This window comes from Diadema antillarum, unplaced genomic scaffold (assembly GCF_040938485.1).
Source record: "Diadema antillarum isolate AM-2024a unplaced genomic scaffold, OU_Dant_1.0 scf00000071, whole genome shotgun sequence".
Lineage (NCBI taxonomy): Eukaryota > Metazoa > Echinodermata > Echinoidea > Diadematoida > Diadematidae > Diadema > Diadema antillarum.
The window spans coordinates 12,123,100-12,135,876 of NW_027270960.1; the positions used below are offsets into that span (position 1 = coordinate 12,123,100).

Here is a 12,777-nt window from a genome sequence, read left to right on the forward strand (position 1 = left end):
CTAAGAATGACATTCATTTTTGCTTTTAAGATTTCCCCTCCCGTCTGACAATAATTTTCTGAAACATGCACCAGTGCCGGATGTAGAATGTTTATTCCGAAGGTGATATCCGACAATGAAGTACAAAGGCTTGATACTCCGATGAATTAGAATCACAAGCTTACGCAATGCTATTTTACGAAGAACACTCTTCGGATATATGTTGAAGATTAGTGCCTAAACATTACCTATAAACCAAAACAATCGTAGCATATGTATACTAGCTAGGCCTTCTAAATAACCAATAAAACATTTAAACGAATTAATAATTGCCTATAAATAATCGGCAGCACCCCTCAAGTATTTCAAGAAACAACTATATGTCTTGTGCAAAACAATTCCTGCATATTTTTTGAATGTGGCAAGATATAATGCGAACATGAGATTGTGAGTTATAAGAACAATTTCAATATTGAGCTGAGTTCAGCAGATGTCATAAAATATCTTCGGATCTCGTTCATGAGGACATGCCAGCAGAATTTGGATAAATGAAATGCAGCCATTTCCACTGGAACTAATGGTAGATCAATGTTATTGCCGTATCCTTGGAGTAAAATGTCGCCGGGGCGCGGGACAATTCATTGTGGTGTCTTCGAAGGAAACATCACCGGAGCAAGTGTTGGTGGTTCAGTCGTCGGCGGAGCAATCATTGTCGACGGAGCAGATGTCGTTGGGGTGATGTTGTGGAGCACATTCTCGCGGAGCGAATTAATGTCAGTGGAGCATAAAGACTGACCTCTCTTTGATACATACGTATACTCATGGACACAAAAGAAACATTAGCCAATGGTATAAAGGGTATAGTGGTCGGACATTTCCATCGCCTTGATGTTACCATTTTGCAAAGAATCTACAAATTTTAGTAACATACATTCACCAAAATTAATGTCATACCGTACATTTCTGGATGCTGAAAATAATTAGAAGCTGACCTATTTCACTCAGCGTGACAAAGGTGAAAAGTTTACGTTTTCTCTGTTGTTCCGGATTAAAGAAAAACAAAATAACGTCACCATGATTAATTTCCTATTATGACAATGTGTGGGAAGGGATAATGTGTTATTCATATTTTTTGCGGTACATCAATGATCATTGATGCGACTTGACTTGACATCATCTTGAAGTTCATCAGGACGTGTTTCCAGTGACGTTCATTTACTGGTGCTATATAGGGACAGCATGTCATGTTTTTACGGAGCGTTGTTCAATCTGTTAAAAACAATATAAAAAACATACATAACGATATGTGCACAGGAAATTACAATCCTCTGATAATTTATGACAATAATAATGAGATGTGATGTTTATGGCTTATTTGCAATACATTGCACTCCCGGCGTTACAACGAACACGGTAATAACGAAGCAAAACTTCTGTTCCCAAAATGTTCGCCATTAAAGTCTGTGTTAAAAAGATTCGCTTATAACGAACACGTTTATAGCGAAATTTTCGTTATAACGAAGTCTTTTCCGAGCGCCACTGACAAAGAAAAACAAAAGAAATGTGCTCTGTTATAACGAAATGCGGATCGCTTCCGAAAATACGTAGCGGAACAAGCATTTATAGCGTCTCTGCGTGGGCGAATGCTTCACAATACTGCGTTTTCGATCCGTGTGTCACGCACAAGTTTTCGAGGAGAACTTGCATTATTGTTAAACAATCTGACAATAATCTGAAATTGAGTAAGGTTCCTTATTACAAAACACAAAGATTCTGATACACCTAAATGTCCGTTAGTTCGGAAATGAAACAGTGTTTGTTCACGAACATTTTGGCGTTATTCCAAAGATTCGTTATTCCGAAAAAAAAATAAAAATATGGTTCTTATTACGACGGTGCGTTTGTCCGAAAATGATAGGAATTCCAAACATTCATTAATTGGAACATTAAAAAAACAACAACCTAAAACAACAACAAAACAAAAAAAAAACCCAAAAACAAACAAACAAACAAAAAACGTTTCGTTAATCCAGAAAAGAAAAGGTAAGTCCACTAACAAATCTTAGGAATTGCAAACCTTATAATCGTCTTATAAGAAAACTGAACCTTCGAAATACGTAACCTGTGTCATTTTTTTTTAATTAACAAACCTTCCACGGAATGACAAACTTTATTACATTTTCGGATTAAAAAACCTTCGCAACAACGAACCTTCGGAATAGTGATCCTTTCTCAGTTAGTAAATTACAAACCTTTGGAATGACGAACCTGATCATTTTAATTTCCGATCGACGAACCTTCGGACATTACAAACAACTTTATGCTCTCTTTTAATTGTAATATTCAAACGAAATTTAAAAGGTCCCATTCCATTTTACATAGCTTTCCAGTGTATTCAGCAAACAGAACATCATAATTTATATGCGTGGTTTCCTTGTTTTCGTGTAATATTGTATTTGTTCGGTTATAACGAAACTTCGTTATAACGAAAGAAAACTGCCCCCACGCCCCCTATAGGGTATAGTTAGTTCTCTTTTCTTTTAAAATGTATATCATCAAGGTTCTGCAGTGACCACGGGTATATTATTTTTTGATATTTGTTTTTAGGAAGGAAACAACCCCGTAACGAGGGGGCATTGGTGGCACGAGAAACTGAAGGGGAAAAAATGCATGGGGGAGCCTTTTTTTCCTATTCAGCCGATTAATCCCGAGTGGGGCACCAGAAAGAAATAAAAAAGAAAGGATGCAATATATATATCTTATATATATATATATATATATATATACGTGTGATACATACCTGATGGCATACGTGTAGAGCTGTCCACCGTTGCTTGTTATACCGGTCGAACACGAAGCCACCTCGATCACTACTGATTATAGCTTACTATAACACGAAGCCCCCTCGATCTCCATTGGGATTGTGTTATGTGAAAGAGATTGCATAAGATTATGCTCTTGTCATGACATTTGTCATCATGAAAAAAGGGAAAAGACGGTCGCACAATCACAGATGGAAGAGGTCTTTGATTTGCTTTGTTGTTGTTGTTGACAAAATTGTCTCACAGAATCACCTGATAAGCAAACAAACCAGTCCTCTTCACATTAATTTTTTTCTGCCAATTCTCTCCACAAAATTGGCCGCTAAGCAAAAACAACAAACAAAAAATAATACAAACAGAACCAGCACGTGACTGTGGTAATCAATTCCATCAAATCACCTGCCCAAACAACTGACAAGCAAACATGTTATACATAAAACGCATATTAGGCCCTACTAATTGTACAAACAAACAGTCAGTAAAACAACTAGAAAACAACATTTCGGAATACGTCTTTCTTGGTCAATCAGGCCTGCGCATACTACGCTACGAAAAAAAAAAAAATAAGAAAAAAATGTCCGGCATAAAATGCTACATGCCAAGCGTCAATATCCATGATAGGCCTATGCCTACTCTGATGGCAACGTTGACCATGTAGATAATCGTCATTAACAATCGGATTTTCTATATTATGTTAGTTAGCGATTTTTTTTTTCTTTTTGACTAGACAGCCCATTCATTGTCAGAATGAGCAAAAAAAAAAAAAAAAAAAAGGCTGTGAAGACTTTTTTAAAAAATAATTTCTTTCATTTTTTTGTTTAAATCTTGACCTGACAGCACATATGTCGAGAGAAGTGTTTTTCTTCGATAAGCATATAAACATGGCAATTGAACATTATTCTAGAAGAACGCTACATGTATACCATCTTGCAGCACAGTTCCATTACACACTCTTTGACTGCACACAGTACACAGGTACCACGTGAATGGAGCAATGAAGCAAAAACAAACAAAAACGAAAACAAAAACCCGAAAACAATAATAATCTAAACAGGATTAGCATTTCTGTACAATCTGTCGACAAATCATCTGCTCAAACAAAAAACATTGTCGCGTTCTGCACAAAACGCATATAGGCCCTACTAAATCTGTAAAACAACAACAACAAAATAAAGAACCCGAACCTTTCGGAATCCATATAATTCTTTGACACTCAGACCTATGCTATTTACGCTAAGAAAAAATGGACAAATGGAAAAATGTCAAGCATAAATGCTACGTTGCAACTGATATACGTCGATGTAGGGCAATTTGTCAATCAGCTGCAATGAAAACATCTCGACGGAAGAATTTCATGAATTTGAATAAAATTAATGCTTCGTGCCAAGCGTCATGTACTGCACCAACTCTGGCAACGTATAGTGTATAGACGATCATCAGTAACAACCGAGCTGGGTTTGTTTTTGTTGTTGTTGGTTTGTTGTTGATGTTTTAGTTAGGTTTAGTCGGCGATTGTTTTCTTTTTTTACTTGACAGCTGATTTATCGACATAATCGGCCAAAAAAAGGAAAAAAAAGTGCAGACAATTTTTGATTTCAAACAACAAAACCCAAAATAATATTAATAGTAATCAAAACAGGATTAGTGGTCATCAATATCATTCTGTCAACAGATCGCCTGACAAAACAAAACAAAACAAAACGAAAACACAATTAAACACGTCTTCCATAAAACGCATATAGGCCCAACTAATTTGAAAAACAATCAGTAAAAGTACGCTGAGAAAAAAAAGAAGAAAAGGAATGAAATTAAGAAAGAAATGCTCAGCATATACAGGCTGAAGCGTCAACTATGGCAACGTTGACCGTGTGTAGATCATCAAGCTGTTTTTACTTCTGTAGGTTTAGTTGACGATATTTAGTGCATTTTTTTTTATTGGACTGCTCATTTAGGCTATGGACAGAGTTGGCAAAAACGATGCAAAGATTGTTATTGATTTTTTGATTTGGCTTGTCAGCACTTACGGCGAGAGAATTGCTTTTCTTTCATCATAAATGATATGTGTAAAAACCATGGCAAATTGAACAAGACCCTGTCGCCATTACACGCCGGCCGCAGTAACTACGCACAGAACACAGGTAGGCCCTACCATGCTGGACAAACAAATAAAAAAAAACAAACAAACAAGAAAACCCTAAAACGACAATAACACAAACAGGATTAGCAAATTTGGTTGTCAGTTCTCTCGACAAATCACCTGACCAACAACAAACATGTCCTACAATCGCAAAACGTATCTCAATAGGCCCCACTAATTTGAAAATCACAAACAATCAGTAAAAAAAAAAAAACAGAAAAAAGGCAAAACAAAAATCCTTTCGATTTCGGATTATGTCTTTCTCTGACAATCAGGCCTATGCAACTAAAAAATTAAATAAAAAAATTAAGATTAGAAATGAACAGCATGTGGTACGTGCGGAAGCGTCAACATCTACCGACTGCATGGCAACTTTGGCTGTGTAGATGATCATCAGTAATAAATACATGAGAGCTGTTGTTCTTTCTTAGGTTTACTTGGCATTTTTTCTTTACTTGATTGTGTGATCATGTATCGTCACTAACAAAAGGATCGTTTCCCTCATTTCAGTCTTGTTTTGCAGATGTGCCTTTTTCAGACAGAAATGTCTTTGAATAGATACAGATGATGAGGAGCAGCAATACCTGAGATCATGAGAAATTTTGTGTCAATCATGCACGGCCACCTGTAGGCCTACATCTCAAAAGCGTCTCAAAGACAGTTTTAGCATGCTTTAGGGTACTGCTTTGATCCCATGATTGTCACCGCAAGCAAGCCGGGAGAAGAACAAGATGGAGATTCGATAAATCTAAAACTATATGCGCAGAAGAAAATAACGCAGAAAAATCAAATGAAGTGAATGTGCAGTCTTGAGGTGTATGTTAGGAAATCATACCTCAAAGCAAACACTTTCGCTAGGGAAAAGCAGGCAGTTTTTAAAAGAAATGATGGAAGAATGATTGTCACTTGTGATCTCAATATTTCACTTTTCCGTAGCATATTCCAGAGCACAAAAAAAAAAAAGAAGGAAAAAAAAAAGGGATCGGTATTCGTAGAGGACAGGTATATCCTGTAGGGAAGGTATTATGCGTGTGCAAAAATGTGTACGATGAATGTCCTTGTACTAGTAGGCCTATATTAGGTCCATGGCCTGTCAACAAATCACCCGACGAACAACAAACATGTCCTTCACAAAACGTACAGGCCCACTATTGTTTACTCTTTTTTTTTTTTTTTACTTGGAAGCTCATTTATCGACAGAATAACAAAAACAAGAAAAATGGGAGGGCTACCTTTGATTGTTTGTTTCAGTTATTTTATCTGCTCTTGTCAACACATAATATGGCGAGAGAATCTTATTGTTTATTATAGCATGAAAACATGGCAATTGAACATGCATTTCGGACCGCCTCTATATAGATCTGCAGAACAGTCCACTAACACGCAGCTCGCAGCTGGTCGTATGAATACTAACAGTACCCAAGTACATAATACGTGTAATACGTTAGTAGCTTGCAACGGGGCGAACGAACGAAGCCAGCTCGCTTGCCATGGCCACGCATGTACCATCCACTAGTACAGTGATTGGCATTGTCATAGCGAACGGAAGCCAGTACGATATCGCCACGGACTACATTGTTCAGTGGACTGAATCCACTCTTTGGTGGAAGCATGACTAGCAAAGAGTATCGACTTTTTGGTGGAAGCAGGGAGGTCTCACCTCCCTGGTGGAAGGCAAAGAGTGGGGAAAGCGCGTGGGGCATGTGTACAATATGGGTACTAGATAGCATGCTCATGGCCACCCACGTGCACAGTATACGGTTGGCCCATCCATGCCCCCATGATACGTACACACAACATACACCGCACAGGGGTATCGTTCGATCGTACACTACTGGACGTCGGACATAAAACGCACACAGTGGCTATACACACAATGTACGCAGTTGTCGACAGCTTGCTCTGCTATAAACGGATCGCGGATCGTAGCCTCTGGGATGCGGTCGCGCTTGTGTACAGTACACTTCAGTAGTATATCACAGAGCTCTCTCAAGACTTCTGTAAGTAGTATAGTATCAGTAGTATCCGAAAACCGACTTTCTTCTCGGGACCGCAAGGGGGCGTTGTGAATCATGCGCTCGAGACCAAATCCTTCCGTTTTAAACGAGCCGTTATTTTGCGAGAGTCACTACTGCATTTCTCATCTAAATTGACGTTCTAGTAATCAAACATGAGTTATAATGCTCCCTAAGCATCATACTGACTAGCAGTTATATCCTGATACTTTGAATCATGGTTTCACTCGGTGAAATGCACCTTAACAGGAACTCCATTTTATCTTTAAGTGTGTGTGTGTGGGGGGGGGGGGGGGGAGGAGAGCAGGGTGCAACACTGAAAGATGCAAGGTGTAACAGATGGTACATTGTGAAAATATAGGAGTTAAATGACAGACACAAACAAGGTAGAAGATACATTGTACAACATAGGATGACAGACGGAGGGAGAAGGCATAAAATGATTTCATTTTAGAACCCAACTGACAGAAAACAAATATAACACTCAGAAAAGGCAGGTGGGGGAGAGATGATAATATAACTTGCTTCCTTAGAAATGTACTAGGTGGGTCTTCATCAGCTCGAGCTTGAAGAATAACCCGCTATTTCTGATCCAAAGAATTAGCTGATCAGAAAATAGCCCGCTAATTTTACAATGAAGATCAAAATAGCGCGCTATTCCGATCGGAAAATAAACCAGCAAAATCTTGGGCTTATTTGCAGAATAGCCAGCTAATTTGCAAAATAGCGTGCTAATCTTAACGCGTCTTCATCGGCTCGAGCTTAAACATCAGCACTGCATGCGTTGTGCACAACGCAGGAATGTACACTGTGTAGGCAGTCGGGTTGGAGTGTGCTCGCGCGGCGGGTACTGTTCGTCTACAGTGCACATGCGCCAGCATCGGGCCTATGAACCTGACCGGCCATGCTTGAAGCTTGAGCTAGTGAAGACGCGATTGCACATTTCAGCTGACTTCGGGCTTATTTCTCTGATCCCTCATTGTAAGCGTGCTATTCTTGAAGCTCGAGCTGATGAAGACCCACCTATAGAGTTTTGAGAATTAATGAAGGTAAGAAAGAAACTAGAAGGCATACTAGTATTATGAGCAGAAAGAAAGAGACACAGAGAGGGTGAGAGAGGGAGAGAGGAAAGGAAAGAGAGAGGGAGAAAGATCAAATGAGAGAGATCATAATTCTGAGATAATTTTAGCTTGCATATATACACTATATTATTTTGTATTTTCACCAAAGTGTGGCAGAGACAAGAAAGGCAGTGGTTGCAGATAAAAGACCCCCCTCTCCCCTCCAACAAATGAAAAAGATGAATGATGATGATGATGATGCGGTCCCATGCTCCATGGAGAATGAAATAGGAGTTCTCCGGCTTGATTGAAATTAGTCTCTTTACTCCCTTGAAATAGCTGGAGGCCGGAGTGATGGGGGGGGGGGGGGGGCTCCCGGGAGAGGGAAGATATTAGCCGGGGTCACAAACTTGGCTCAGAGCCGCCTCCATCTCTCTCTCTCTCTCTCTCTCTTTCTCTCTCTCTCTCTCAGTCACTCCTGATCTGTCTACCACCATCATCACCACCAGGGATGAGTTCATCTCTGACAGTTTTTCCTAGCTTGGCCTTTCCTGACACATCACAGGTGTGTGCCATCCCTCCAGGGGCTCCTCTTTCAACCCAATACATACTGAATTCTGAAATGTCAATAGACTTAATACACAGGCCACCAGGTTCCCGCATGGAACGGGTTAACATCCTTTCCTCACATCCTGGAAGGATGTGTACAGCTACACATCCTGCACTGTCTTATGTGTACATGCAGCATTTAAATGAGAAATCAAGCCATTTCCTCCTTTCTGAGAAAACTTGAATAGCGAATGTCACATTATGTTGATTAAGGAGATGAACATGTGAAAAATCTATGCATTCAAAACAGGAGTGTATGGGAGCTTAAAAAGGGTGTGTACAGTTCTGGTCGAGGTGAGGATTTAGCTTTTAACATTTTGTGAGATATTCAGAAACCACTCTATGAGATGTCAAAGAGCATGCAATTATAAAGGGTATCAAAACTTTATTTGATGAAAATCGGTTTTGAAATAGCTGAGATATCCAAAAACAAGGTGAAACAAAAAGATCCTAATAAAGTTGTGGCATGTCGCCTTTTATTATTATCACTTTTTTGGATATCTCAGCCATTTCAAAACCAATTTTCATCAAATAAACGTTGAATTCTTCTCAAAATCACATGCTCTTTCATATTTCATAAGAGGTTTCTCATTATCTCACTTACAAATGTTCAAAACATGAATCCCTTACCTCAACCAGTACTGTACAGTCCCTTTAACATGTTGAGGACGAGTCCCCAGTATACTTGGGCAGGGGTCTATGGGAAATGCGTGTTGTAGCAAAATCAGTCCGTCCTCAATGGGTTAAATTCAGAAATCATCACATTATTTACCAGTTCAGCAGACAGGGGATCTGCTATCTCACACATTAACATTCATTACTTCAGTAACTACAGCATTCTTGTAACATAACAAATCAGATTCTTCAATGGGAGTACCTATTCAATGGGTAAACTTAATGAGAATAAATACTGCATTCAAATCTGCCAAGTTAAAGATAATAAAAAGTTTTGGTACCTCAAAAGCTTCCCTGAATTTCCTTGTCTTGGTTTGTGTTTCATGTTAAAGTACGTTGTCTGTGAGAATTACTCGCCCCAAAGTGCTCTCATGTCTTAGTGATCATGCAATAATGGTTTCGTACCAGAGCCGACGCTGACCAGCGTGGATAAATATTGTACAAAACCACTGACTGCGACCAGCAGCGTGCAGCCCATTGTACGCATAGCTTATATATGCGACCAGCAGCCCCATACGCATATCGTAATGGGGCTTCGCATTGTAGCATTCAGGATCATGACAGAATTAGTATCGCGGGTAAATGTCAACTTAAAATCCCAAAATTTTTTCGATTTGAAGACTTACCAATTAATTTGAAGTATTGAAAACAGGCTTCGAACAACGTTTGGTTCTGCCAATAGTCCCTTTCTGTTCGAATTGATGACTGAATGTGACTCGGTCGAGAGGACCTTGGGAGAGCTACATACACTGGATACCATGGCCAGCGCATGCGCACACAAACATCTTATCCGTTCATGGATTTGAAATTTGTGTGCATGTGATGTGTTCGCATGCACTGGCTGTAGTATTCAGTGTACTGTATGTAGCTCTTCTAAGGTCCTGTCGACCGAGTCACATTCAGTCATCAATTCGAACAGAAAGGGACTATAGGCAGAACCAAACGTTGCCCGAAGCCTGTTTTCAATACTTCAAGTTAATTGGTAAGTCTTCAAATTGAAGAATTTATGGGATTTTAAGTTGACATTTACCCTGCGATACTAAATCTGTCATGATCCTGAATGCTACAATGCGAAGCCCGATTACGCTATGCGTATGGGACTGCTGGTCGCTATGCGTATGGGGCTGCTGATCGCAGTTAATTGCATGATTACTAAGACATGAGAGCACTTTGGGGCGAGTAAGTCTCACAGTGTTAGTTATATGAAAGGTACTTTAACCTGAAACACAAACTAAGACAAGGAAATTCAAGGACACTTTTGAGGTACCAAAACTTTTTATTATCTTTAAAATCTGATGGTTTGAGTCAACTCACCGCATATTTGAACTGTGAATTGAAGCCCCTGTCATTGGCCTTCAGGATCCGTTCTGTTTCTGGGTGAGCAAAGCACAAACAAAGGTTTATGTGAAATAGAGTGTGATGTTTGGATCCATGCTGGATGCCTACTCATCAACAGGATATAACCCAGTTTGCTTTCATAAAATATGCCTGTGTGCTTAAAGAGCTGCTATAGATGAAAACTGTTAACATTATAATGCAGTTAGCTTATGACAATCATCTTTAAATCTCTGTGCTCATTTATCATTTAGATAATGTTGTCATTTACTTGTATCTTCAATAAATCTCTCCTTTCCACGGCAATATATTACTTTTCTTTCATTGCTGTCAATATGGAATTTTAATGCATCTCTTCAGGTAAAATTCACATCAAACACATCTACTGCACATTGAATATCACAACTTTTATTTCCTGTCCAGCTACACCGTATGCTCCCTGCTTTGAAGTTGGTTACAGGAAATACTCTTTTCACAGTATGTTTTGAATTTTGCAAGTTGACTAATATACTGGAAATAAACAACTTACAGACAGAATATTACCTCCTGTAACAAAAAAAAAAAAAATCTGTTCATCAAATCCAAGTTGTGAATCACAAATTTTTCTCTCGAAAATATACTTCTTTCTCAATCCATCAGTTTTTCAAGATCGCAAATTAAACCACTCACAAAATTATATTACAAGACCTAATTCCAAAAATATCATACTCACAAAATATGTGGCAGAAAGTAGGCCTACATCTTAAAAGAGGAATATTTTGCAAAAGGAGAAATCAGATTTCACTATTAAAGAAAGCTACGACAGGGCGAAGAGTAAGAAGAGGAAAATTTGAGCACAGCACCATGATCAGCCAACAAAGATCACTGCTTTCATCAGCTGTCTATTGGACTGAATGATTTCATTATATTTCAACTTCTCTATTAGAAAATGATGCAGGTCTAAAAAACGAGGCTCAGTTTTAACGAGGGTGCAGAGTAGAGCAATCAACAGGCATGCAATGAATTGCATCCATGGAAAATATTCAACAAACACGGCCCCAGACACCGTGTCTGCATTGTGGTAAGGGGAGATGTCGTCAGCACTCTCATCATCCGGTAAGACACGACAAAAGGAGTGGCATCAAAGGACTTCTATTGTCAGCTTGTGAAGATGACCAGAAATCAATATATCTGCCCTAGTACTATCTCCATCTGGCCTCATTCCTACGTAATTCTAATAGCCACATTCTTACACGCACAGATATACTATACATTGTATGAGTGCTGAATACTTTCCCTGCAATTCAGAAGAGGCCCGCATCGTACTATAAATATGTGCGGTAGAGTTCAAAGCATTGGTGCCATTGAAGCCTGAAAATTGATCAAGTTTGTCCTTTTGATGCAAAGTCTACATGATACAGACATCAAAATCACCAAGACAAAAACTTGACCTTCAATTACATGCAGGCTGAACTCTTTTTCTCTGCTTATTGCTCACATTCTTCATTATCATAATATCAACTATAAGCTTACAGAGTTGGACCATGGGGGGGGGGGGGGTATTGTTTCAAAGCAATTAACAATGTTTTTCCACAATGCTTTATCAATCTTGAAAGGGCTTAAGTGAATGTATATCATGGCTCTCTTTACAGGCACCTGTATCAGAAAGGGAAACTCATTTAAATGAAAGCATTACAACAAAGTTAATGGGACTTCATCACGGCAGAGCTTTTAAGGGCATTGCTAATGTAGTTCTTCAAGAGGCACTGTTTGTAAATTAAAGGGGAAACTAATCTGAATGAAAGCATTGAAACAAAAGAATCAAAACATGAGAATTAGAGCAAAATAAGATGTGTAAACGTCATCACAGTGGTATGACCAATTGAAAGTCAGTAAATGAACAAATATGGGATCTTTATGGGAAAGTCTTTGACTACAAGTATTTGTAATTCATATAGGCCAGCAAATATTTCATTAACCATTGAAACCTTCATTATGGGTGAAACAGCATCAAAGACCTTATATTGCTCCAAAACCAGAAACACTTGTGGCATGCAACTCTCGTAAAATGGTGTCAACTGGCTTTTTTGCAGCATGAAACTTTCAAGAATTGCCAACCATAAGAAATTAGAATTATGAGTATTATATTACATAAACACACATTT

At 38.8% G+C, this 12,777-nt stretch overlaps 1 protein-coding gene across 1 annotated transcript in view; it reads right to left on the reverse strand.

The window, feature by feature from the left end:
• The window catches only part of LOC139717045 (probable phospholipid-transporting ATPase IM), a 94,148-nt gene that overhangs the window by 52,589 nt on the left and 28,782 nt on the right, over nucleotides 1-12,777 (reverse strand). The window contains exon 3 of the mRNA XM_071628557.1: nucleotides 10,613-10,671. Within this exon, the coding sequence (XP_071484658.1) occupies nucleotides 10,613-10,671 (59 nt within the window). The remainder of the gene's footprint in view (nucleotides 1-10,612; nucleotides 10,672-12,777) is intronic.